Source organism: Carcharhinus amblyrhynchos, chromosome 21, assembly GCF_965287045.1.
Source record: "Carcharhinus amblyrhynchos chromosome 21, sCarAmb.v2.hapA, whole genome shotgun sequence".
Taxonomy (NCBI): domain Eukaryota; kingdom Metazoa; phylum Chordata; class Chondrichthyes; order Carcharhiniformes; family Carcharhinidae; genus Carcharhinus; species Carcharhinus amblyrhynchos.
In genome coordinates, this window is record NC_137344.1 from 4,045,299 (window position 1) to 4,072,664 (window position 27,366).

General features: G+C 45.6%; 1 protein-coding gene across 2 annotated transcripts; it reads left to right on the forward strand.

Annotated features, from left to right (window-relative positions):
* The first annotated feature begins 387 nt into the window (after positions 1 to 387).
* LOC145356535 (sulfotransferase 2B1-like) lies at positions 388 to 26,772 on the forward strand. 2 transcript variants are annotated; one of them, XM_080209283.1, is made up of 6 exons: positions 388 to 636; positions 4,987 to 5,195; positions 8,660 to 8,786; positions 11,248 to 11,345; positions 13,128 to 13,308; positions 26,139 to 26,772. In XM_080209283.1, exons 1-6 carry the CDS (start codon positions 504 to 506, stop codon positions 26,246 to 26,248), a joined length of 858 nt encoding a protein of 285 aa, XP_080065409.1. In that variant the 5' UTR covers positions 388 to 503; the 3' UTR covers positions 26,249 to 26,772. The 2 variants fall into 2 exon arrangements, with proteins under 2 accessions (XP_080065409.1, XP_080065411.1); XM_080209285.1 differs by having other exon boundaries at positions 407 to 636; positions 11,251 to 11,345.
* Positions 26,773 to 27,366: the final 594 nt, after the last annotated feature.

Genomic DNA, 27,366 nt, shown 5'->3' on the forward strand with positions numbered 1-27,366 from the left:
CTCTCTCTCTGGGTCAGTGCTCTCTCTCTCTCTCTGGGTCAGTGCTCTCTCTCTCTCTCTGGGTCAGTGCTCTCTCTCTCTCTCTCTGGGTCAGTGCTCTCTCTCTCTCTCTCTCTGGGTCAGTGCTCTCTCTCTCTCTCTCTCTGGGTCAGTGCTCTCTCTCTCTCTCTCTCTGGGTCAGTGCTCTCTCTCTCTCTCTCTGGGTCAGTGCTCTCTCTCTCTCTCTCTGGGTCAGTGCTCTCTCTCTCTCTCTGGGTCAGTGCTCTCTCTCTCTCTCTGGGTCAGTGCTCTCTCTCTCTCACTGGGTCAGTGCTCTCTCTCTCTCACTGGGTCAGTGCTCTCTCTCTCTCTCTCTGGGTCAGTGCTCTCTCTCTCTCTCTCTCTCACTGGGTCTGTGTCACGCTGCTTGTCTCTGGGGAAGTACTTGTTCGGCTGGAGCTTGCGGCTCTCGGAGCCAGTGCTGTCTGCTGATTGTAGTCGAGGCGCTCGGTCTCGCTGCAGAGATGAGTTTGAACATTGAGTACGAGGGCTCACTCTATCCCAGCCTGATTCACTCGGAGGAAAGCCTGAGGTTCGCCCGAGAGGAATTCCAGGTCCGGGATGATGATACTTTCATCGTCACTTACCCCAAATCCGGTGAGGAGAGGGTGAGGGGGGAGAGGGGGTGAGGGGGTGAGGGAGAGGGACGGAGGGATTGGGAGTGAGGGAGGGGGAGTGAGAGAGGGGGAGAGGGAGAGGGACGGAGGGAGAGGGAGTGAGGGAGGGTGAGAGGGGGAGGGGGAGTGAGAGGGGGGAGAGGGAGAGGGACGGAGGGAGAGGGAGTGAGGGTGAGGAGGAGGGGGTGAGGGAGGGAATGGGGGGAAGAAGGGAGAGGGACGGAGGGATTGGGAGTGAGGGATTCGAAGGGAGTGAGGGTGAGGGAGGGAATAGGGGAGAGGGACAGAGAGGGAGAGGGACGGTGGGAGTGGGAGAGAGGGAAGGAGGGGGAGGGAGTGAGGGATTGGGTGGGAGTGAGGGTGAGGGAGGAAGTGGGTGAGGGAGAGGGCGGGGAGGAGGGAATGGGAGAGGGAGTGAAAGTGGGTGAGGGAGAGTGAGGGAGGGAGTGAGTGAGAGGGAGAAAGAGAGAGAGGAAGGGGGGAGAGAGAGTGAGAGGGAGGGAGTGAGAAAGGGAGAAGTGAGAGTGGGTGAGGGTGAGAGAGGGTGGAGGTGAGAGACAGAGAGGGTGGAGGTGAGAGACCGAGTGGGTGAGGGAGAGAGAGTATTAGTATACAGTGAAAAATATTGGTTCTTGTGCACTATGTAGACAAAGCATACCGTTCATAGAGAAGGAAACAAGAAAGTGCAGAATGTAGTGCTATAATCAAAGCTACGGTGGAGAGAAAAATCAACTTAATGCGAGGTAGATCCATTCAAAAGTCTGACGGCAGCAGGGAAGAAGCTGTTCTTGAGTCGGTTGGTAATGAGCTCAGACTTTTGTATCTTTTTCCCAACTGAAGAAGATGGAAGAGAGAATGTCCGGGATGCGTGGGGTCCTTAATTATGCTGGCTGCTTTGCCGAGGCAGCGGGAAGTGTAGACAGAGTCAGTGGATGGGAGGCTGGTTTGCGTGATGGATTGGGCTACATTCATGACCTTTTATAGTTCCTTGTGGTCTTGGGCAGAGCAGGAGCCCAGACCAAGCTGTGGTCTCACCAGAAAGAATGCTTTCTATGGTGCATCTGTAAAAGTTGGCGAAAGTTGTAGCTAACATGCCAAATTTCCTTCATCTTCTGAGAAAGGACTGACACTGAAGGTGATTGTAACACTACTTAACTGAAATTATCCAACCTGCTACACTTGCTGTGTCGAGTTCTCAGCCACTCGCTGCACAGTCACTGACCTCCGCTATCAGAGTAGGATTATTTTTCCTGCAGCTGTGTGATCAGCGCTGTGGGTGTATCTGCACCTCGGCAACTGTTCAAGAAGACAGTTCATCACCACCTCCTCAAGGTTAGGGATGGGCAGCAACACCCACATGCCATGAACAAAAGAAAAAATCATAAGAACATAAGAAATAGGAGCAGGAGTAGGCCATCTAGCCCTTTGAGCCTGCCCCGCCATTCAATAAGATCATGGCTGATCTGTCGTGGCTCAGTTCCACATTCCCGCCCTCTCCCCATAACCCTTAATCCCCTCACTTATCAAAAACCCATCAACCCGCATCTTAAAAATATTTAGCGAGGCAGCCTCCACCACTTCAATGGGCAGAGAATTCCAGAGATTCACCACCCTTTGAGTGAAGAAGTTCCTCCTCAACTCCGTTCTAAACCACCCCCCCTTTATCTTGAGGCTGTGCCCCCTAGTCCTACTGTCCTTTCTGAGCGGGAAGAGTCTCTCCACCTCTATCCTATCCATCCCAGGACTTGGCAGATGGTGCAAAGCTACTTTTTTTCCAATTCAATCCAATCAAAATCCCTTTCAAAGTGAGACATTCCAGATCCAAGCTGACAAGACAGGCTTCCAATCTAGGGCTTGATCTACATGATCCAAGCTGATTGGAGCAGTGCTTGATCTCACCTGCATCTTGGCCAAAAGGCTTAGATGGAATTTTTATAAATTGCTTCAAATGAAGCCTTGCTGTAACCTCAGTGGCTTCTGTCAAGTACAGGACACCGATACCACACCTAATCTTAGCCAAAAGGCCAAGAAGTGTTGATGCAAATCTATTAATATCACTAACTTCATGGAAGTGACTTGAATATTACTGTTCAGCTCCCAGTTTGCGTAGCCAGGGGTTCTCTCTCACGCCAAATTAACACAAACCTCTTGGGTTTTTCATTGGGTCATCCTATAATCCACTAGCCCTGCCCAGGATAGTAAAGCTGTTGGATCACACCATCGTGGCTGTGTCAGATCATTGCACCAATTATCATGACACGGTCATAAGAAATAGGAGCAGGAGTAGGCCATCTAGCCCTTCGAGCCTGCCCCGCCATTCAATAAGATCATGGCTGATCTGAAGTGGCTCAGTTCCACTTTCCCGCTTTCTCCCCATAACCCTTAATTCCCCTGTCTATCAGAAACCTAGCTACCTGTGACTTAAATATATTTAGCGAGGTAGCCTCCACCACTTCAATGGGCAGGGAATTCCAGAGATTCACCACCCTTTGAGTGAAGAAGTTCCTCCTCAACTCTGATCTATACTGCCACCCCCTTATTTTGAGGCTGTGCCCTCTAGTCCTGCTGTCCTTTCTAAGCGGGAAGAATCTCTCTACCTCTACCCTATCCATCCCCTTCATTATCTTATATGTCTCTATAAGATCCCCCCTCAGCCTTCTAAACTCCAATGAGCACAGACCCAGTCTATTCAATCTCTCCTCATAGTCTAACCCCCTCATCTCCCGTATCAGCCTGGTGAACCTCCTTTGCACTCCTTCCAAGGCCAATATATCCTTCCGCAAGTGCGGCGACCAAAACTGCACAACTCCAGTTGCAGCCTCACCAGTGCCCTGTACAGTTGCAGCAAGACCTCCCTGCTTTTATATTCTATCCCCCTCGCTATAAAGGCCAACATCCCATTTGCCTTCTTGATCACCTGCTGCACCTGCAGGCTGGGTTTTTGCGACTCATGCACAAGGACCCCCAGGTCCCTCTGCACCGTAGCATGCTGCAGCTTTTCGCCTTTTAAATAATAATCCCTCCTACTATAACTTCTACCAAAGTGGATAACCTTGCTGACGTTATATTCCATCTGCCAGGTCCTCGCCCAGTCACTCAGCCAACATTGTTGGTCATGTCAACATTGCTGATTAGCAGACTGTTCTTTATTGATGTGCTTTAGGGATTTTGGACATTAACCCCTGAAACTCTGCTCCCAGCAGTAAAAAGAAATCAGTTTGAAACTTTTTCGTCAGCTGCTGCTTTAGTCTGCGCAGTTAGAATGGTGACACAGTGGTTAGTACTGCTGCCCCATAGCACTAGGAACCCAGTTTCAATTTCCACCTTGGGTAACTGACTGTATGGAGTCTGCACATTCTCACCGTGTCTGCTCGGTTTATTCTGTGTACTCCGGTTTCCTCCCATAGTCCAAAGATGCACAGGTTAGGTTGATTGGCCATGCTAAATTGACCCTTAGTGTTAGGGAGAGTGGCCAGGGTTATGGGGCTAGGGCCTGGGTGAGATTGTTGTCGGTGCAGGATCGATGGGCTGAATGGCCTCATTCTACAGTGTAGGGGTTTTATGATTCAAGGGACATGGAGAAAGGTGAGTAAATTTGACTTGATTTATTATTATCACATGTATTAGGATACAGTGAAAAGTATTGCTTCTTGTGCACTATACAGACAAAGCATACCGTTCATAGAGAAAGACAGGAGAGGGTGCAGAATGTAATGTTACAGTCATAGGTAGGGTGCAAAGAAAGATCGGCTTAATACGAGGTAGGTCCATTCAAAAGTCTGATGGCAACAGGGAAGGAGCTGTTCTTGAGTCGGTTGGTACATGACCTCAGACTTTTGTATCTTTTTCCTGATGAAAGAAGGTGGAAGACCGGGGTGTGTGCATTGCTTAATTATGCCAGCTGCTTTGCCAAGGCAGTGGGAAGTGTAGACAGAACCAATGGATGGGAGGTTGGTTTGCGTGAAGGACTGAGCTTCGTTCATGACTCTTTGTAGTTCTTCGCAGTCTTGGGCAGAGCAGGTGCCACACCAAGCTGTGATACAGCCAGAAAGAATGATTTCTGTGGTGTGTCTGTAGAAAATGGTGAGAGTTGTAGTGGACATGCCAAATTTCCTTAGCCTCCTGAGAAAGTAGAGGTGTTGGTGGGCTTTCTTAACTGCAGCATCGGTGTGGGGAGACTAGGACAGATTGTTGGTGATCTGGACACCTAGAAACTTGAAGGAGACATATGACTGGCCTTTTCTCATTTCGTAGTTTATTGTACGAAGCAATGTGAGAATGATCTTTCTGGTTATAATATCCAGATAACTTGTACAATTTATATAAACAGGTACTACCTGGATGCAAGAAATACTGCCTTTAATTTTCAGCGAAGGTGATCTGACACCCATTCACACTATGCAAAACTGGCAGCGTGTTCCATGGTTGGAGCAAAAGAGTGGCAAAGCACTACTGGAGAACAGACCTTCACCCCGGCTTATTACAACACATCTTTTTTATCATCTGATGCCAAAGTCGTTCTATACGTCAAAAGCAAAAGTGAAGTACTATTTTTTCCTTTTAATTTGTTACGGGGATGGAGGGAGCAAAAAAACAAAAACGAAATCAGGGGACAGAATGAGTGAAACTTTAAAAAATCCCAAAAGTTACAATTATTTCTAGTGCTGGGGGATGTCTGATTGTGACACTGGTTTGTGTGTCATTTGAGATTCCCTCCACAGTCGCTATCATCATTTTCCTCACTATGAATTGTAGATACAATCCTCAAAATCACATCCTTAAGTGAAAAAGCTTGAGGAGAATAGTAAGAGTAAGGACATGAATATCATCGCACTCCCGTTTGTTCCACTTTTTGTTGGATCCTGCGGTTTGTTCGGATAACAAACTCTTAATAATACATTGAGAAAATGGTGAACTGCAGGGTACACTTACAGTAAATTTCCATTATGCTAATGCTAGAGTGTGATAATGTTTTACTATTAATTCTTCACAGTACCCCTACAGTGCAGAAGGAGGCCATTTGGCCCATTGAGTCTGCACTGACCACAATTCCATCCAGGCCCTATCTCTGTAAGTATTTACCCTGCAAATCCCCCTAACACCAAGGGACAATTTAGCATGGCCAATCCACCTAACCCACATATCTTTGAACTGTGGGAGGAACCCGGAGGAAACCTACACAAACACGGGGAGAACGTGCCAACACCACACAGACAGTGACCTGAGGCCAGAATTGAACCCAGGTCCTGGTGCTGTGAGACAGTGGTGCTAACCATTGTGCCGCTGTAAGTCCTTGTGTCTTGTTAACTTGTCAGGACTGGTTGCACAGTTACAGTGGCACAAGTGGATGTCTGCACAGCCTCCTGTTAAAATGCAGCAACACTGAAGCTGAACTGGCCATGAGGGATTTCTCTCAGTGTTAGGAATGCCTGCCTTGTAGACAATGTGAGCTCTGTACTATGATGTGACATCTACTATAGGGCCTTTGTGATGGGTACAGAATTCTCACCGGCACAAATGCCAACAAGTTGCCTCTGTACAACTCCAATTATTTCTAGTGCTGGGGGATGTCTGATTGTGACACTGGTTTGTGTGTCATTTGAGATTCCCTCCACAGTCACTATCATCATTTTCCTCACTATGAATTGTAGATGCAATCCTCAAAATCACATCCTTAAGTGAAAAAGCTTTTCTGTGAATCTTGAATTCCCATGAGAATCAAGGAATTTGGTTCCTTCAGACATTTCTTATCCAGAAAAGCCAACGTACAGTTTGAAATACTCAACAGCATTGTACATTCCAGACTTACAAAATAAAGTAAATCAGTGAATGTGACAGTGATACTGTTAGATCAAACTAACCCAAACAAGCCCTGAGGAGCAGAGATTCTGTGCCCCTCACACAGCTCCCTGGAAACTCTGCACAACTTTTTTGCTTGCTTTCCTTTCCCTGTCTCTCTCTCTTTCCCTCCTTCTGTTCCACTGTCTCTCTCCCTCCTTTCTTTCTTTCTATGTGTCTCTCTCACTCTCCTTTCTCATTCTCTATCTTTTTCCAATCTGTTTCCTTTCCAAATTTCTCACCTTCCTGGCTCCCCCTCTCCTTTCCCGTCTGTCTCACTCTTTCTCACTCTCCTTTCATGCAGTGTCTCTCTCGCTCTCCCCTTTCCTGCGCTCTCTCACCCTCCTTTTCCCTCTCGCTCTGTCTCGCTCTCCTTTCCCACTCATTCTGTCTCTCTCTCTCGCTCTCCTTTTTCGCTCAGTTTATCTCTCATTCCCTCTTTTCCCTGAGTGTGTGTGTATCTCTGTGTCTCCATTCCAGGCAGTTTGCAGAAAGCTCCTACCCTGCATAGTGCGGTGGGGGGTTTTTCTGGATTTTGAGCCTCGTTCTGTACGTGAGGCCTAGGCTGCTGGTGGCTGTGGAGTGGTTCATAAGAACATAAGAAATAGGAGCAGGAGTAGGCCATCTAGCCCTTCGAGCCTGCCCCGCCATTCAATAAGATCATGGCTGATCTGTCGTGGCTCAGTTCCACATTCCCGCCCTCTCCCCATAACCCTTAATCCCCTCTCTTATCAAAAACCCATCAACCCGCGTCTTAAAAATATTGAGCGAGGCAGCCTCCACCACTTCAACGGGCAGAGAATTCCAGAGATTCACCACCCTTTGAGTGAAGAAGTTCCTCCTCAACTCCATTCTAAACCGCTCCCCCTTTATCTTGAGGCTGTGCCCCCTAGTCCGACTGTCCTTTCTGAGCGGGAAGAGTCTCTCCACCTCTATCCTATCCATCCCATTCATCATCTTATATGTCTCAATGAGATCTCCCCTCATTCTTCTAAACTCTAACGAGTACAAGCCTAGCTTATTCAGCCTCTCCTCATAGCTCAACCCCCTCAACTCCGGTATCAGCCTAGTAAACCTCCTCTGCACTCCCTCCAAGGCCAAAATATCCTTGCGTAAGTGTGGCGACCAAAACTGCACACAGTACTCCAGCTGCGGCCTCACCAATGCTCTATACAGCCGCAGCAAGACCTCCCTACTTTTATATTCAATCCCCCTCGCTATGAAGGCCAGCATCCCATTCGCCTTCCTGATCACCTGCTGCACCTGCAAGCTGGGTTTTTGCGACTCATGCACAAGGACCCCGAGGTCCCTCTGCACCGTCGCCTGCTGCAGTTTTTCGCCCCGTAAGTAATAGTCCTTCCTACCATTCTTCCTACCAAAGTGGACCACCTCACACTTGCCAACATTAAATTCCATTTGCCATTTCCTGGCCCATTCGCCCAGCCTATCTAGATCCTTCTGCAGACTCTCCACACCCTCCGCACAATTTGCCGTTCCCCCAATCTTGGTGTCATCAGCAAATTTCGACACTCTACACTCGGTTCCCTCCTCCAGATCATCTATATAAATGGTAAAAAGCTGAGGCCCCAGCACCGACCCCTGGGGCACTCCACTAGTCACCATCCACCAATCCGAATAGCACCCGTTGACCCCCACTCTCTGCCTCCTATTTGACAACCAATCCTCTATCCACGCTAACACCCTACCCCCAACTCCATGTCCCTCGACCTTCTGCAATAACCTCTTGTGAGGTACTTTGTCAAACGCCTTCTGAAAATCCAGAAAGACCACATCCACCGGCTCTCCTCTATCCACTGCCCTAGACACATCCTCATAGAACTCCAGTAAATTTGTCAGACACGACTTCCCTTTAATGAAACCGTGCTGCGTCTGCTCTATCAAGCAATTCCCTTCAAGATGCCTTGCAATTTCCTCCTTAATGACAGATTCTAACATTTTACCTACCACAGATGTTAAACTAACCGGCCTATAATTCCCTGCCTTTTGCCTGGCACCCTTCTTAAACAACAGCGTAACATTAGCCGTTTTCCAATCATCCGGCACTTCCCCGTAATCCAGCGACGTCTGGAAAATAACCACCAATCATTCTATTAAAGTGATTGTGTTTTTATTCTCTGTTGGCGCCGACTTGAATCTTGTTCCAGGTTGTTTATGTGATCCGAAATCCAAAGGATGCTCTGGTTTCTTCCTTCCACTATCACAAAATGGCCTCATTCTTGGAGAACCCAGGCACCTTTGACGAATTCATTCATAAGTTCCTGGAAGGAAAAGGTAATGTTCTTTATTGATTCATTCATTTTGTTTAAATGGAAGGATGTAAATTCCCCTGTTTCCTTTCACTGAGCTAACAGATTTGGTGACATGTCATCATTTCTTTCAAGGCTGGTTGAGTACAGACAATATGGAACAGATGGAGACCATTTGGCCCATTGAGTCAGTGCTGTGTCTATAAAAGAGCTGGTTTGATTTGATTTGATATTGCCACATGTATTAGTATGCAGTAAAAAGTATTGTTTTTAATAAGAACATAAGAAATAGGAGCAGGAGTAGGCCATCTAGCCCCTTGAGCCTGCCCCGCCACTCAATAAGATCATGGCTGGTCTGAAGTGGCTCAGTTCCACTTACCCGCTTTCTCCCCATAACCCTTAATCCCCTTGCCTACCAAAAACCTATCTACCCGCGTCTTAAATAAACTCAGCGAGGTAGCCTCCACCACTTCAATGGGCAGAGAATTCCAGAGATTCACCACCCTTTGAGTGAAGAAGTTCCTCCTCAACTCCATTCTAAACTGCACCCCCCTCTTATCTTGAGGCTGTGCTCTCTAGTCCTACTGCCCTTTCTGAGCGGGAAGAACCTCTCAACCTCTACCCTATCCATCCCCTTCATCATCTTATACATCTCAATAAGATCCCCCCTCATCCTTCTAAACTCCAACGAGTACAAGCCCAGTCTATTTGGCCTCTCCTCGTAGCTCAACCCCCTCAACTCCGGTATCAGCCTAGTAAACCTCCTCTGCACTCCCTCCAAGGCCAAAATATCCTTGCGCAAGTGCGGCGACCAAAACTGCACACAGTACTCCAGCTGCGGCCTCACCAGTGCCCTGTACAGTTGCCGCAAGACCTCCCTACTTTTATATTCAATCCCCCTCGCTATGAAGGCCAGCATCCCATTCGCCTTCCTGACCACCTGCTGCACCTGCAAGCTGGGTTTTTGCGACTCATGCACAAGGACCCCCAGGTCCCTCTGCACCGTCGCCTGCTGCAGCTTTTCGCCCTTTAAATAATAGTCCCTCCTACTATTATTCCTGCCAAAGTGGATAACCTCACACTTGCCAACATTGTATTCCATCTGCCAGGTCCTCACCCACTCGCTCAGCCTATCCAGATCCCTCTGCAGACTTTCTACACCCTCCGCAATATTTGCTTTTCCACTTACCTTTGTGTCATCAGCAAATTTCAACACCCTACACTCAGCTCCCTCCTCCAGATCATCTATATAAATGGTAAATAGCTGAGGCCCCAGCACCGATCCCTGGGGCACTCCACTAGTCACCAACCGCCAATCAGAATAGCACCCATTGACACCTACTCTCTGCCTCCTATTTGATAGCCAATCCTCTATCCATGCTAACACCTTACCCCCAACTCCATGCCCCTTAACCTTCTGTAACAACCTTTTGTGCAGCACCTTATCAAACGCCTTCTGAAAATCGAGAAACACCACATCCACCGGTTCCTCTCCGTCCACCGCACCAGACGTATCCTCATAGAATTCCAGTAAATTCATCTGACATCCCCTTAACGAATCCGTGCTGCGTCTGCTCTATCAAACAATTCTTCTCAAGGTGCCTCGCTATTTCTTCTTTGATGACAGATTCAAGCATTTTTCCTACAACAGACGTTAAACTAACCGGCCTATAATTCCCTGTCTTTTGCCTGCTACCCTTTTTAAACAGCGGCGTAACATTAGCCGTTTTCCAATCTTCCAGCACTTCCCTGGAATCCAGCGAGGTTTGGAAAATAATCACCAAGGCATCCACTATCACCTCCGCCATTTCCTTCAGAACCCTGGGATGCGTTCCATCCGGTCCTGGGGACTTGTCCACCATCAGTCCCGCTAGTCTATCAAGCACTACCTCTCTAGTGACAGTGATCGCAGTCAGGCCCTCAACTCCTACCATCCTTCTATCTTTAGTACCCGGCAAACTATTCGCGTCCTCCTCTGTGAAGACCGAGGCAGAAAACTTATTTAACGCCTCAGCCATTTCCTCATCCCCCACCAGTAAATCCCCCCTCTCATCCTCTAAGGGTCCAACATTCACCCTAGCCAGCCTCCTCCTCTTTATATATTTATAAAAACTCTTACAAAAGAGTTTTGCGTACTATACAGACAAAGCATACCATTCATAGAGGAGGAAAGGAGATGGTGCAGAATGTAGTGTTATGCTCGTAGCTGGGGTGTAGCGAAAGCTCATCTTAGTGCGAGATGGGTCCATTCAAGATCTGAAGGCAGCAGGGAAGAAACTATTCTTGAGTCGGTTGGTACATGATCTCAGATTTTTGTATCTTTTTCCTGATGGCAGAAGAGAGAATGTCCAGGATGCGTGGGGTCCTTCTGAGTGCTTTGACATCAAATTGGTATTTTGGTTCGCATGGCAAATGATTGCCTTTGAGAACAGCAACACTTTTTGTATGTCTAATATTTATTAAATTGTCTTTCTTCACCCTTTCAGCAGTAATGTTTGGTTCCTGGTTTGACCATATTAAGAGTTGGTGGGCTGTGAAGGGTCAGGATAACATTTTGTTTCTAACTTACGAAGAGATGTTGCAGGTATGGGAACATTTTGTTTTGCTTGCTTTTACAGTTTTCCACTTTCTGTAGCTTGGAGAGGAGTAACATCTGCCCTTACCTCCTAACATCCATTTCAGTAAAGTCATATGTTAGTTTGAAAGATTTGAGTGCTCTGCTTCCCAAAACCGTTGACTGAGTGTTGAGTGGTTAGCACTGCTGCCTCACAGCACCAGGAGCCTGGCCGAGGATCACTGTCTGTGTGGAGTTTGCACATTCTCCCCGTGTCTGCGTGGGTTTCCTCCCACAGCCTGAAAGACATGCCGGTTAGGTGGATTGGCCATGCTAAATTCTCCCTCAGTGTACCCAAACAGATGCTGAAGCGTGGCAACTGGGGGATTTTCACAGTAACTTCATTGCAGTGTTAATGTTAACTGTTAACTGAAGTATTAACTGAAAGTAAAAGTTTATTTATTAGTCATAAGTAAGGCTTACATTAACACTGCAGTGAAGTTACAACGAAATTCCCCTAGTTGCCACACTCCGGTGCCTGTTTGGGCCAATGCACCTAGCCAAATTTCCCAAGTCCTGTTATAAATGAAACTTTGCAATTAGAGATGGCATTGGCCATCAAGCACCTATCTAATCTCACTTTCCAGCACTTGGTCCATATCCTTGTATGTTATGGTGTTTCAAGTGCTCATCTAAACGCTTCTTAAATGTTGGTGAGGGGTTCCTGCCTCTACCACCTTTTCAGGCAGCGAGTTTCAGATTCCCATCGTTCCCTGGGTGAAAAGATATTTCCTCAAATCCCCTCTAAAGCCCCTATCCCTTCATTAAATCTATGCCTCCTGGTTATTGACTCCTCTATTATGGGGAAAAGTTTCTTCCTTGCTACCCGATCAATGTCCTTCGTAATTTTGTACACCTCAAACGAGCCAAGCTGATTTGGTAGTTTATACCTGCTAAAAGCCACACATATTCCTATGATAGACCTGTCCTCCGCAGGTAAAAGGAACATGTCCAGGTGTTGCACCCTTTTTTGAACAAACAAAAGCCTGCATAATGATTGCTCTCTGGGGCAATTGCCATGGCAACATCTCAACCAATCAAGGTTGACTTTCCAACTAATTAACACTCCTTTAGAAACTTGGCATTCTTGCAATTCTTCACCAGCCATCATTTTTTTTAAGCAATGCTCAAAAACTGTCTGAGTGGAGTTTGCACATTCTCCCCATGTCTGCATGGGTTTTCTCCAGGTGCTCCAGTTGGAAAGATGTGCTGGTTGATTGGCCATGCTAAATTCTCCCTCAGTGTGTCTGAGTAGGTGCTGGAGTGTGATGAGTAGGGATTTTCAAGTCATTATAGTGTTAATGTAAGCCTACTTGTGACAAATAAACAAACTTTGAACCCTTACTGCTCTTTCAAATTTAGAAATGCACTGTTCTGGCATTTATTTTTATCTAAATATTGCTGATTCCTGGGTAGTTCTCAAATAATACTTTTCTTGTGAATCTAATACCTTGAGATGATCGTAGATTTTTGAATTGGGACCAGTTTGAGAATGATAAAGTAATGGGAACTGTCTGCCTTTCTGTATCTTCTTCAGAAGCTGCCTGTACTACAGAGATCATATTAGGCGCATTTTCATTTACATTATGTGACTGTAGTAGAGTATTAAACAGCAAACGTTAACAGAGAAGTAGATCTCTTTCCAATTATCATTGTCAGATATTTGTGCAAACTCTGTAGTCAGAGTGAGTGTGGCTGACTGGGAATGATCATGCAATAAATCCTAAAGGACTGCAAACAATTCTTTTTCAGGATATGCGTGGAGTTTTGGTGAAACTGGGAGAATTCCTGGGAAAGCAGCTGAGTGGTGATGCAATTGAAACTATTGCCAAACAAAGCAAATTTGACAACATGAAGCAAAACAACATGTCCAACTACAGCTTTGTTCCCGAGGACGTGATGAATCAGAAGGAAAGCAACTTCTTACGAAAAGGTAAACCACAGGAACACCGGGAGGCGGGGCAGGTGTGGGCCATTTGGATTCTTTTTATAAACCTCGGGACTTTTCAAAAACAACTGATGTAGTCAGTAAGATGCTGTGATGTGGAGATGCCGGCGTTGGACTTGGGGTGGGCACAGCAAGCAGTCTCACAACACCGGGTTAAAGTCCAACAGGTTTATTTGGTAGCACGAGCTTTCGGAGCGCTGCTCCTTCTTCATCAGGTGAGTGAAGGGGCCTGATGAGGGGGCAGTGATCCGAAAGCTCGTGCTACCAAATAAACCTGTTAGACTTTAACCCGGCGTTGAGAGGCTTCCTACTATAAGGTGCTGTGGCTGATGATGCACAAGTTTTTATATACTCAAATACCCGCTATCTCCCTTTCATCCAGGACCTGAGACAATTTCCCCCTCACAAAACTATCTTCTGTTTTTAATCAGTCCACTTTATTATATATGACATTTCCTTGTCTGCTGCCCTCTGTTGGAGAAGTGTAAATGAATTTGTTCAATAACGGCAGCTGAGCATGTTAGTCTCTGTCTTATTAGAGACTCAGCTGCCCAAGGTGGGGGTGGGCGGGCAGGTCGATGAGGACTTTGCTGTTCCTCGTGGCTTCTCCTCTGCTCCTTTAAGGACTGGCGCTTGCAGGGGAACGAGAGAGAGAGGATTCACCACGATTCCTCACACTCATGTTGCTCCTCCAGTCACTGACTGAAAGAGTGTCGTGGTTCCCCAAGACGACAACTTATTTAACCCGATTGAAACAGAGAGTCTGAGTTGTAATCCTCCAAGCAATGGACTTTATTTCCAGTACAACAGAAATAAAGCCGTGATGTCCGGAACACTCCAACGAGCCATCGGCTTACAGTCTTTTTAAGCACATTTCAGCTCCATACCTCAAGATCCTTATCTCGCTTTTACGACCCACTGACCCTTTATCTGTCTTGCTTGAGATTGATCACCCCCTGTTTCCTCTCTTTTCTTCTTGAAACCATGGTGGTTATATCCCTTGCTTTTATCTTTACGACTCTGCTTGTACACTAATAGTGGTTTAGCTGACTTAGGCCGAATGTGAAGAAAAACATGCTGTTATTTCCTTTTTATTACGGTCAATCTCAAGCTGGACAGCTGGGTTGTGTCCATTGTCCCCTAAGGGACTATTGGTTGCATTTGCTAGTAAGTAACTGCTATATTGCTTCTCTGGGCCTCCTGCTTTGATCACATTTGCTACACTTGATTATATTAGGTTACAAATCAGCTATACTTGATTACCCATCCCAATTCTACTTCAAGGAAGACATTCTAATACTATCCTTGCTTCCATATTTCATATCCAGTTTAGGCACAATTATTCAGTACAAATTCTCTAAGTACTAACATGCTTACATATTGAGTACAAATTTCCTTACATATCCCCCCTTTGAGACTATCCCCTAGTCTCATTCCAATTATCAAGGCCATCGCAGATAGTCCCCCTGTTTGACCCCGTTCACATGCACATATTTAATTACACTTGTAGGCAACGTGGGGGAGCCGAGTATTTTGGTCAGGGATTAATGTCCCCATTCTAGTCTTATCATGGCCTGTCTAGCAAAAGTCCGAATTTTTAGGTTGCTCCCCCAGATTGCCTGCTCCTAACAGTCATCAGCCAAAAACCTTCCCACCCTTGTCTAGGGAAGGGAAAAAGACTGATTCCTGTGTACAGACTAAGTCTCTTGGTCTCCGTAGGCATCGGTGAGGTTGTAGAACGATCCTTCACTAGTGCAGCTATTTCGCAAACTGACAAGTTTCAATTTCAACCAGGGTCATTGTGAATTCATCCAGCGGGGGCAGTTCAATGTTTCCCCATTCCTTAGTTGTTCCTCCCAAACGTGGGTTGCTTGTCACTTGTGTCACCATTTGTTGCACTGCCAATCTAGCAAGGAGGGATCTCAAGACAGGTAAAAAACAGCAAAATATTAATCCCAGGATGGTTATTGTCATGGCTGTCACAACTCCAGCTTTAGCAAACCAGGCCCCCCATCTTCCTAACATATTGTCCAGCCAATTCCATACCCCATGCCCGAACCCAGCATTCTCCTTCACCTCTCTCCTGAGATTTTTCAGCTTATTCATGGCCTGTGTGAATGACCCCTCTGGGTCAGTGTTATTAGGGATAAATGTGCAACACTGGTCCCCAAACATAACACACACTCCTCCTTTTTCTGCCAGAAGCCAATCTAATGCCTTATTCCCCTACCTCCCCGATTCTGCATCTCTATGCTCTCTACACTCCATTTTCCTTTACTGTGGGTCAAGGAAGTCCCTGAGGGAAATAGTCTCCAAATCCCAGGTGGGGAAAGAGGCCCCTTCCCCACCTCCCTTGGTACCGTTCTGGTGCAATGATTTAAGTGATACCACAATGTACTGCCTTCTACTTGTATCGCCGTGGGAGAAACTTTGGTCACTTCAAACGGTCCCTCTCGCCTCGGTTCGTTCCAACACCTCCGAAACTTCCTGATGTATACTCGATCTCCAGGTTTGATCTGGTGTTCTGCTGCAGGACTCTCCTCTTCCTTGGCTTTTTCCTGTTCAAATATAGTTCTATGTATAATAGTTAATTGCTGTATATACTCTCTTGTGTCCTGATCTAAGCACTCCAATGAGGGGCCCCCTGCCCCCCTGATCTTTGGTACCGGCATTACTCTTCCTGTCATCATTTCGTGCGGACTCAAATGTGTGATTCTGTTTTCCTGACTTCTGTACTGCATTAAAGCCAATGGCAGAGCATCTATCCAGTTTTTCCCTGTCTCGCTGCAAATCTTACTTATTTTAGCCTTAAGAGTTCCGTTTGCCCTCTCCACCATTCCTTGGGACTGAGGATGATACACACATCCAAATTTCTGCTTTATCCGTAATGCTGAGAGAGTCTCTCTCAGCACCCTTCCGATAAAAGCAGACCCATTGTCGGAACTTAATTGCATGGGTATGCCAAACCTTGGGATAATTTCTTTTGACAGGAAGTTAATTACCGTTCCAGATCCTTGATCTTTGGATGGCGTTGCTTCTATCCATCTACTGAATCTGTCAATAATCACCAGCATATATCTTTTCCCTCTTACCACCTTTCCCATATCCACATAATCCATGCATAAGTGTTTGAAGGGTCCTTCGGGAATGGGTATGTGCCCTATTGGGGCAGTAATGCCCTTTCTGATATTATTCTGAGCACACACCTCACACTGACTTAGTATGTAATCAATTGAGTTCTGTAGATATGGGGACCAAAATCCTTCTTTTTTGATCTTTCTGGTCACTTCCCCCCTTGCGCAGTGATCAACCCCATGTGCTTCGCTGATTAGTACGGTTAGTAGAGGTGTGGGTGCTATGATCAACCCCTCCCCATTTCTCCATATTTTATCTTGCTGTCCCTGCAAGGCTCCCCTATCCTTCCACATTGTCTGTTCAGCCACAGAGGCTTCTTCCTGCGCTTGGGCTACATCTTCTAATGTAATTTGGGGTTCGATGTTTCCCTGACCTGGCCCTGGATGCGATCTTGCTATTTCTACCGGGGCTATCGTAGCTTCGGCACATCCTGATGCCTCTTTAGCTGCCTTATCGGCTTTGGAGTTTCCCTGTGTAATGCTATCTGTTCCCTTTTTATGTGCCTGACACTTGATTATAGCTAGTTCTCTTGGATTCATCATGGCCCGTATTAATGTTCTGATTTGACCTTCGTGTAGTATTGGTCCTCCTCCGCTTTTCATAAATCCCCTTTGCCTCCATATTGCCCCAAATAGGTGACAGACCCCGTGGGCATAGGCCGAATCAGTATAAATCTCCACCGCTTCCCCGTTTGCTAACTCACATGCTCTGGTCAATGCCTTAAGCTCCGCCAACTGAGCTGAGCATGGCTGCTCACATTCTTTCGCCTCTATCACCTCAAATGTGTTCCCCTTCTGTTCAACTATTGCATAACCAGCGTGATTTCCTATATGATCCCTATAGCACGAACCATCAACATACAGAGTTCGCTTCCCTGCTGTGTCTAATCTATCAGCCTTCAGGTCTTTCCTCAGTTTCATATACGCTCTTGTCTCTCTGATGCACTCATGCTCCTCTCCCTCATGTGGCAATGGCATATAATCAGCTGGGTTGACCCTATTACACTTCACTATCGTAATGTCAGGGAATGTGGTCAACATTTGAAAGTAATGAATTCTTGACGGCGTCAGGACAAATTTCCCTTTTTCAATCAATTCAGCTACCTTGTGGTATACATGTATGTTTATCGGATATCCCATTGTGACTGTGGCTGCTTTTTCGTATGCCCACCAAGCTGCTGCCAGACCTTGATAGCAAGGAGGATACCCCATTGCTACGTCGTCTAGCTTGGTGCTGTAATATGCTACAGCCTGCCTTCGTTTGCCCTTGCAATTCTCCTGCATTAATACTGCTGTAGCAAACCCTGCTTCTCTGTTACTCACAAATAAATCAAAAGGTTTGTCATAGGTTGGTAAAGCCAATGCTGGTGCCTGTGCCATTTCTTTCTTTATATTCTCAAATGCTTCTGAAGCATCTTTGTCCCATGTTAGTTTGGCTTTTAATTCTTCACACCCCGCCTCCTTCATTATCTTTCGTAGTGCCTGTGTTTTTTCTGCATAGCTTTCCACCCATTCAGAACTGAATCCTGTCATTCCCAAAAATGTCATCATTTGCCCCACCGTCTGTGGTTTCGGAACTTTTAGTACTGCTTCTATTTGCTGTGAAGCTATCCCCTTGTGCCCTGCTGATATCTCTCTCCCCAAGTATTCTACTTTTTCCTGGCACAACTGCAGCTTTTTCCTGGATACTTTATGACCCCCTTCTGCTAATCTTTCCAATAGTTTTAAACTGTCCTTCCTGCATTGCTCTCTTGTCTCTGCGCATAATAATAAATCATCCACATACTGTATTAATGTTCCCTCCAACTGTATCCCCTCCAAATCTGCCCTCAACACTTGGTTGAATGCATGTGGGGAATGCTTGAATCCTTGGGGCATCCTGTTATACGTGTATTGTTTCCCTTCAAATGTAAATGCAAAGAGATACTGGCTTTCTTGAGCTAGCGGCACGCTAAAAAATGCTGAGCATAGGTCTACTACAGTGAACCATCTGCTTTCAGGCGGTATATTAGTCAACAGGGTGTAGGGGTTGGGAACCTCTACTGGCATGTCTTCCACTACCTCATTTACTGCCCTCAAGTCATGCACTAATCTCCATTTTTCCCCGTCCGCCTTTTTTACCGGTAGCAGTGGTGTGTTACACTTGCTCCGAGTTTCCTTTAATACCCCTGCTTCTATCAGTCCCCTAATTGTTCCTCTAATTCCTTCAATTGCTTCTGCCTTAATCGGATACTGTGGTCTGTAAGGTCCTTGTCGTCCGGTCTTTAGTCTAACTTCCACTGGATTAGCATTTTTAACCCTCCCTACATCAGTGTCCTGTCTGGACCACAACTCCTGTGGGAGGGAATTCAAATCCTTTTCTAAGCTCTCTCTCCACTCCTGCTCCTGCTTCTCAATCTCTGCCTCTATTTTTACCTGTTTTGTTTTCCCAATCATTTTAACATCCACGATTATCTTCAACATTTGTCCATTACTGGACGTCCAAATATCTACGTTTTCTGTCTGAACAAATTCTAATTCCCGTGCCCTCAGTACCATTGGTCCTAGATCTTTTGATCTGTGTCTCGGATTCACTTTTAATGTAACATGTGGTTCCGACCCAGATACAGAGAACCATTTGTTAACCCATTCATTCCTCACAACCGTGAGGGCCGCTCCCTCTGGGCCAACTAAAATACTTTCCGACCTTATCTCCTGTTCTCGTCCTGCCTCCTTTTCCCATTTCTCCTGTATCTCGGGTTTCTGTTCTTCATCAAATATCATTGTGCTGTGTAGTTCTGTCCTTGGCCATTCGGCCTGTGGAATCCAAGTATCTATCAGCTCTCCCCAAACTTCCCATACCTGTTTTTTAACTTGCTCCTCTATGTCTCCCAACCAGTACACATTAACCCCTTCCTTCCCTGGCACTCCGAGTAAATACACTCCCATCAAATCAATTCCTTGTTTTGTACACTCTAATTTTAGTCCTAAACCTAAGATTGCATCTCTTCCTAATAAATTTAATGGCGTTCTATCACACACTAATATAGGTACATGAGTAGTTTTGCTTCCAATGATGACAGGTACCGGCGTTGTCATCTGAGTTAATGTTACTTTCCCCGAGAACCCCACAGTTTTCACAAACTGGTTTGATAATGGTAGGTGATTCGCATATTTTGTTTGTATGCACGTACACGTGGCGCCGGTGTCTATCATCATGGGGACCTCAACCCCTCCTACTCTAACACTAATTATGGGTTCCTGATCTGCTGTATCTGTTATTTGTACGTACTGTCCTACCATTTCAGGGTTCTCAGGGCCCCCCTATAGGGAGCTCCGAAAATTCACAGGTCCCTGCAGCACAGGGGTGTTATTCAATGGCATTTGCTGGCCTATCTGCTGCTGGTTTTCTCCCTGCCTGTAAGAGTTCTGTGGGCAGTTTCTTTTTATATGTCCTGCTTCCCCGCACCCCCAGCATACGCCTGGAGGGCCAGGCGGCGGTCCCTGCCTTAGAAGCTGCTGATTTCCCTGTCCCTGTCCTCTCTGATTCTGATAGGGTGGCCTACCACCTCCTTGTCCTTTCCCATTTCTATTCCAGTCAGTCTGATTTTGTGAAGCATAAGGGTGTTGATAATTTAAGCCATAGCCTCCTGGGTTCATGGACAGCGGGAAGGCAGAAATGTTATAGGTTATGATGGGCTGGCCTCCATCTCCGTTTCTCCCTAGCATCGGTGCAGGTATTTCCTCTGTCTTTTGGTTCACCACCATCGGTGCTATTTTCTTTGTTTGGTTTCTCTTTTCTAACTCTCTAATCTGTGATTCTGACGTTTCAATTCTCTCCTTGTCGTCAGCCCAATTTTTTTTTTACCCAAGACTGAGATGTGTTCAATTAATCCAGTTTAAATCCGTTTAATTAATTCAAACTAAGAGAATTCCAATTATCTTAGTTCTGTCCTTTTTTTTCCCAATCATTTCCATTGTTGATCTAGTGGGTGAAATGGATCCCACCCCTAGGTCGCTCTTATCACAGTCCGGTGATACCTATCAGGGGTGATCAGTCCCCTCCGTACCACTGCTTACACTCGTGGGCTTACACCCTTAAGCTCACACTATTAAGCCGGCTTTCCCTTCTACTCCGGCGATCTCTCAGACAGATTCTTTCTTACTCTCATCTGAATATCACATCCCAGGCATCCTTTTCTAGCCTTTACACTCACTTCAAACTTCTGAGCTTCGCATAGGGGGCTACCCCTCTTAACAACTGGTCTAAGGCTGGGTGTAAAGACAGACACCTCCTTATTTGCACATACTCAGCTCAGACCTCTCACACACTCTCACACTCTTTCATCACAGATGAGCACCTACTGTACTTTGATTCACTCCCTTAAATTCGGTAATCTATTCCGGAGCTCCGGTTGTGGCCATTCAACCGGACCCGTAAACAGACCCCAGGTTTCAACACCAATTCTTGTAGGTAAAGATACCTCTGAGACTAATTGTGAGTCAAAGTACAGCAGTTTAATTAACTAAAGCCTGATTCAGAAAATCCAAAATAAGATTTATTTTTATCACCTTTAAATATCCTCACTAAATCAAGACCCTTGCACCTTCTTACAATTCTGGTACAATAAAACAAAATATCACTTGGAACACAGATGCACAAAGAAATACTGAAAGCATTCTAATGTGCAATCTACATGTTTAATTATTTCTACAGCTCTGCCTTTGTAACCAACACAGGCAAGTACAAAATCAAATCTACTGTGTGCCTAACTGGTTAACTCTCCTTACAACTTTAAAATGCAATGTAATGCCACCTTTCCCACTTGGCAGAATTCAAATCTCTGTCCGATCCCTGCATAATTTAGTAAACTTAAAGCAATTCACTTTGATTGGCTATACCTATTACATCACCTGAGGGTCTCAATTACACAGTTCCACCCTCTCTCCCTCTCTCTCTCTCTCTCTCTCTGTACCATACAGAGCCAGCCTGCTTGTCTCTTTTTTTAACCCTTTACTGGTGGGAGCTCACTGGCCTCTAATAAATTTGATGGGTGTCTCATGTCGTGACAAATCCCCTTCTCTCTCTCTCAAACAGTCATATAGTCATGCACAATTCCAAATACATAACTGCTATTAGCGTTCACCCCGCACCTCAGTAAAAGCCTATGTCAGGGTTCCCAGTTCCACTGACATACTTCTCTCTACTCTTTCTGCTCCCTCATCACATAACCTCCCCCTAGTTTTAACTACCGTATTAGGTAAGAGAGCAATCTCTCACAGATCTCTCTCCCTCTCGGTTGACGTCTTTTCCCCGAGGTCCTGGGTAGGTTCGGACTGGCAGGCCTTCCTACACTTACTCTCCTTGGGCAAGTCGTAACCTGGAATCCCGCTCCAAACCGCTTGACTTAACCTAGTTGCATCTATTAGCGTTCGGTTCTTTTTGCGTCGCACTTTTTACCCATTCACAGACAACACAGTATTCGCAGCGCGCTTTGCATGCAAAACTCTACCCTTCAGATTAGACTCAGTCTCTCAAAGTATTTTCCCCAATTTAATTTTACCTTTGCAGGATATTCTTTGGGTTGGGGAGATCCAGGACCAGCAGAGAGCCGGGTGCGCTGGGCCTCGAGATCCCTTTTTCCGACAACAAGGATTTACATGCAATATAAGTCTGCTTACCTTGCTGTCAGAATGCCGGCTTTGGGATGTCCAGCCCCAGTCAGACCACTGTCTCCACTACTCCTTCCCGATGCTAGTTTCCGGGCGGTCTCCCACAGCACCCTGCTCGCAGCGCCAATTTTGTCGTGGTTCCCCAAGACGACAACTTATTTAACCCGATTGAAACAGAGAGTCTGAGTTGTAATCCTCCAAGCAATGGACTTTATTTCCAGTACAACAGAAATAAAGCCGGGATGTCCGGAACACTCCAACGAGCCATCGGCTTACAGTCTTTTTAAGCACATTTCAGCTCCATACCTCAAGATCCTTATCTCGCTTTTACGACCCACTGACCCTTTATCTGTCTTGCTTGAGATTGATCACCCCCTGTTTCCTCTCTTTTCTTCTTGAAACCATGGTGGTTATATCCCTTGCTTTTATCTTTACGACTCTGCTTGTACACTAATAGTGGTTTAGCTGACTTAGGCCGAATGTGAAGAAAAACATGCTGTTATTTCCTTTTTATTACGGTCAATCTCAAGCTGGACAGCTGGGTTGTGTCCATTGTCCCCTAAGGGACTATTGGTTGCATTTGCTAGTAAGTAACTGCTATATTGCTTCTCTGGGCCTCCTGCTTTGATCACATTTGCTACACTTGATTATATTAGGTTACAAATCAGCTATACTTGATTACCCATCCCAATTCTACTTCAAGGAAGACATTCTAATACTATCCTTGCTTCCATATTTCATATCCAGTTTAGGCACAATTATTCAGTACAAATTCTCTAAGTACTAACATGCTTACATATTGAGTACAAATTTCCTTACAAGAGTCAGCAGCAAAACACAGCACCGGGGACCCAGGTTCGATTCCCAGCTTGGGTCATTGTTTGCACGTTATCCCCTGGGACACCGCAGTTCAGACAAGGGGAGGCAATGGGCTCGTGATATTATCGCTGGACTATTAATCCAGAAACTCAGCTCATGTTCTGGGGATCGCGGGTTCGAGTCCTGCTACGGCAGATGATGGAATTTGGATTCAATAAAAATTCCAACCATTATCATTATTATGTTGGAAAAACCCATCTGGTTCACTAATATCCTTCAGGGAAGGAAATCTGCCATCCTTACCTGGTCTGGCCTACAAGTGATTCCGGATCCACAACCATGTGGTTGACTCTCAACTGCCCTCCCAGGACAATAAATGCTATCCAGCCAACGACGCTCATGTCTCATAAATGAACTCAAAAAGTGAGGGCTAGTGAAAGAGGCAGTGAGAGGGGACATAGCAAGGGGGAGGGTGAGGGAGCAAATTGGCAAGCGGGAATTTCGGGGAGGGAAGCAGCAAGCGGGAGAGGCTGTTCCAAAATGTTTCCAATTGGGTCATGCATGCTACATCAGCCCCAGTATAAACCCCAGCCCTAAGTAAACATATCAGCTCTGTCCATTATAAACATTATTGCTAAACAACACTGAGTGACGTCACTTAAAATGGGGACTTACTACAGATATTTTTTGGTCACTGAAGATTGGTTTTTATCATTGGCAGTTTTTTAAGCCGCTCTCCTTTTGATTTGTACTCTCTCATCCTCTCGATTCTCATTTGCTGCCATTTTACTTTGAAACCAAACAGGAAACAGATGCAGACTTGTCCCTGTAGTATAGATCAGGCTTATCCAAACTACAGGCCACAATCCAGCCCATCAGGCATTCCTATCCAGCTTATCCAAAATACAGATAAGATTCAAGTTAAAGAGCTGTTCCTCCAATCACAGGCAGTTTCTCTGCCACTTTTCATAGAATCCGACATGCTGAAGGAGATCATTCAGCCCATTGAGTCTGCACCAGTCACAATCCCAACCATAACCCTATGCGTTTACCCTAGTTAGTCCCCCTGACACTAAGGGGGAATTTAGCATGGCCAGTGCAGTGAACGTTTGGACTTTGGAGGAAACTGGAGCACGCGGAGGAAACCCATGCAGACACGGGGAGAACGTGCAAACAGACAGTGACCCAAGCCGGGAATCGAACCCGGGTCCACAGCGCTGAGTTTTGCTGCTAATTGTTTCAGTCAGTGACTGGAGGAACAACATAAGTGTGAGGGATCGTGGTGAATTCTCCCTGTCTTGTTGTCCTGCAAGCACCAGCCCTTAAACAAGCAGAGGGGAAGCCACAGGAACAGCAAACCCCTCATCACCACCCCCTGCCCCCACCTAGAGTCTCCAACAAGGCAGAGTGAGGGAGTACATATTCCCACCTTCACAGCCATCCCCAATCCTTCCTCCAGAAGTGAAAATGTCCAAACCTCACAGGTCCAAGTCAGGAGTCAGTGCGTGAAAGAGAGGGAGGCCCCAAGACTGGGAGTGAGACATGGGGAACACCCCAAAACCTCTCTCCTCACTTCCTCCCCAAAACCCATCCACAAAGCTGGCTAGGAGAGAAGGGAGCAAAGTCCAGGCTGAAAGGCAGCTGCTTCTCATTTTCACATGAATTCCCTGAAGACCGTCTCACAGTTTGAGCCATGGGAGGCAAACAGTGTTAGATAAAGACAACTCCTTAGCTCAGTCCCATTTCCCACCCTGCTGGATGATCAGGACTTAGAGTCATAGAGCCCGAGAGTCTTAAAGTTTACAGCATGGAAACAGGCCCTTTGGCCTAGTTTGTCCATGTCACCCTTTTTTTAAGCCCCTAAGTTGGTCTCAATTGCCCACATTTGGCCCATATCCCTCTGTAACCACCTTACCCATGCAACTGTCTAAATGCTTTTTAAAAGACACAATTGTACCCACCCTGACTACTACCTCTGGCAGCTTGTTCCAGACACTCACCACCCTCTGTGGGGAAAAAATTTCCCCTCTGGACACTTTTGTATCTCTCCCCTCTCACCTTAAGCCTATGCCCTCTAGTTTTAGACTTTCCTACCCTGGGAAAAGATATTGACTATCTAGCTGATCTGTGCCTCTCATTATTTTACAGACCACTATAAGATCACCCCTAAGCCTCTTATAGTCCAGGGGAAAAAGTTCCGGTCTATCCAGCCTCTCCTTATAACTTACAGTAGCAGCGCTAGAGAGATAAGACTTGAAGCCAAGTATCTCTCACGCTGCTACTTAACAAAAGGGCAAAAGAAAGGTTTTCTTGGTTAGTTCAGCTGCTCAGCACTATATTGATTGTCATTTTTATTAATTATTATAAATGATTTATTTGTTGCTTTGACATTGATTTTTTTCTGAAATTCACATTCAATGTTGTGTCAAAACTTGAGCGAAATTGCTTCTATTTATTTTAACTAAGTGTTGAGTCAGGCAGGAAAAGCAGTGTGTAGCCACTAGCTCCTTGGCTGGTGTTTCCTGCCATATTTTTTGACGTTTGGCAGTCCCTCAGCCTGCCCCGCCAGCCACCTCAGCCTTCGAGAGATCGCACCCTCACCAGCATTCCTGCCCTTCGTAAACAGCGGCAGAGGGTCTCCCCTTATCTTTCCAACATTTGCTCATTGACCGCTGAGTGAGAAGTAACTGAACATAATCCCCGCCTGTAAAGGTTGGGCAATCCTAGTGTAGATGTTAGACAAAAACATTTGAAAATAAACCAATAACAGCGCGGCTTAATGGGTCAAATTCTTATCTCTGAATCAAAAGGTTGTGGCTTTGAGTTCCAGTTCAGAGATTTGAACTCAAAGTCTAGTATTGAGTGAGCGCTGCACTGTGAGATTTGGCTTTACAATATAAAGTGAGGACCTGTCTCCCCCCTCAGTCCGAGGCTCTCATGGCAACATTCATAGAATCAAAGTATCCCTACAGTGCAGAAGGAGGCCATTTGGCCCATCGAGTCTGCACTGACTACAATACCAACCTGGCTCTATCCCCATTACCCTATTTCTGTTTTACAACAATGACTAAACATAAAGTCTTTAATGGGATACAAGTTTTTGGGGACACCCTAAAGTCTTCAGGTAATTTATAAAATGCAATTTCTTCCTTCTCTTTTACTGTAACCTTTCTGAAGCTGCTAATGTAAATAGGATACGTTCTGTTACAGGCATCGCTGGAGACTGGAAATACCATTTCACCGCAGCCCAGACGGAATATTTTAATTCAGTTTATGCCGAAAAAATGAAAGGATTGAATTTTCCATTTTATGAAGATTGAAGGTGTTGAAATCAATAATTCTGGATTTCATAAAAATATATAATTAGCGTTATATCAGTGCTTCCAATTTATAAGTGGTTTTAAAGAAATCTATTGCTTCAATGCTGCCTTTTGTTTTTCACTTTGATGGAATCCAGTTTTCCTGTACTGATGAGAGATGTATCAGCTGGTGTCTTGCAAACAGATCTGGCAGAAAACCAGATTAAGTGTGCAAGTGGGTATGAAACTGCCTTTTATTACATTTATAGATATAGTCAAACAATTTGTATCTAGTCCAGTAATCAACAGTGTAATTTCTCATTCCAAACTAATCTGTTTTATATCAACTTCTTCACTGCTATATTTTACCATTTAATCTGAAAATGATGCTTTCATAATTGAAAAGAAGAAAAGTAAACTAACATTTCTTCTGTATTACCAGCAGATAATAGGGTATGAATTGCCATGCTACATACTCATTGTTATTCTTTGCAATTAAAACTAATTACAGGTAGTTTGACAAAAATTAAAGCAGATGTGTGAAAACTAAGTATCTAAAAAGCAGAGTATTTTGGTTGATTTAATGACTAGTCGGCTGAGCGCTCATAGAAATGGGCACAATGCCTTGTCTCAGGCCAATGAGACACACACACATATATACACATGCACATACGCGCACACACATGCAGACACCAACATTGCATGTCATTTTGCAGTGCACACTGCAGCCAATAGACACCTCCCACGTCAGTGCAAAAGAAAGAGGTAATGATAACAAAGGGAGGCAAAACATCTTCATACAATGTCAGATTGTCAAATGATGACAGACTTATAGCCAGAAAGTTCACCTGGCTGGACATTGACATCTCAGCTCTTGGTGGTTAGTTTCGCAGAGCAGGGGTCCTTGAGTGGGTGGAGCAGGTTACCAGGGAAAATTAAAGATGAATGATGAGTCTCAGGAATCGGATTTATGATTTAGAATTCCATTGCCAGCAGGCTTCAGAAACTCTCCATTGACTTTTCTGGTTGACGCAAATCCCTTCAAATAGCATTGCAAGACATCAAGTTTGCCACCATTATTAGCATATATGCATCTACCCAACCCTAAAATAATCAAAGAGGCTTTGCTCATGATCTGC

Excerpts from the sequence above, each read along its gene's own strand:
- LOC145356535 (XM_080209283.1), top strand. The coding sequence starts at position 504 with ATGAGTTTGAACATTGAGTACGAGGGCTCACTCTATCCCAGCCTGATT. Across the intron at positions 637-4,986 it reads CGTCACTTACCCCAAATCCG|GTACTACCTGGATGCAAGAA; the intron begins GTGAGGAGAGGG and ends TTATATAAACAG. Across the intron at positions 11,346-13,127 it reads CTTACGAAGAGATGTTGCAG|GATATGCGTGGAGTTTTGGT; the intron begins GTATGGGAACAT and ends ATTCTTTTTCAG.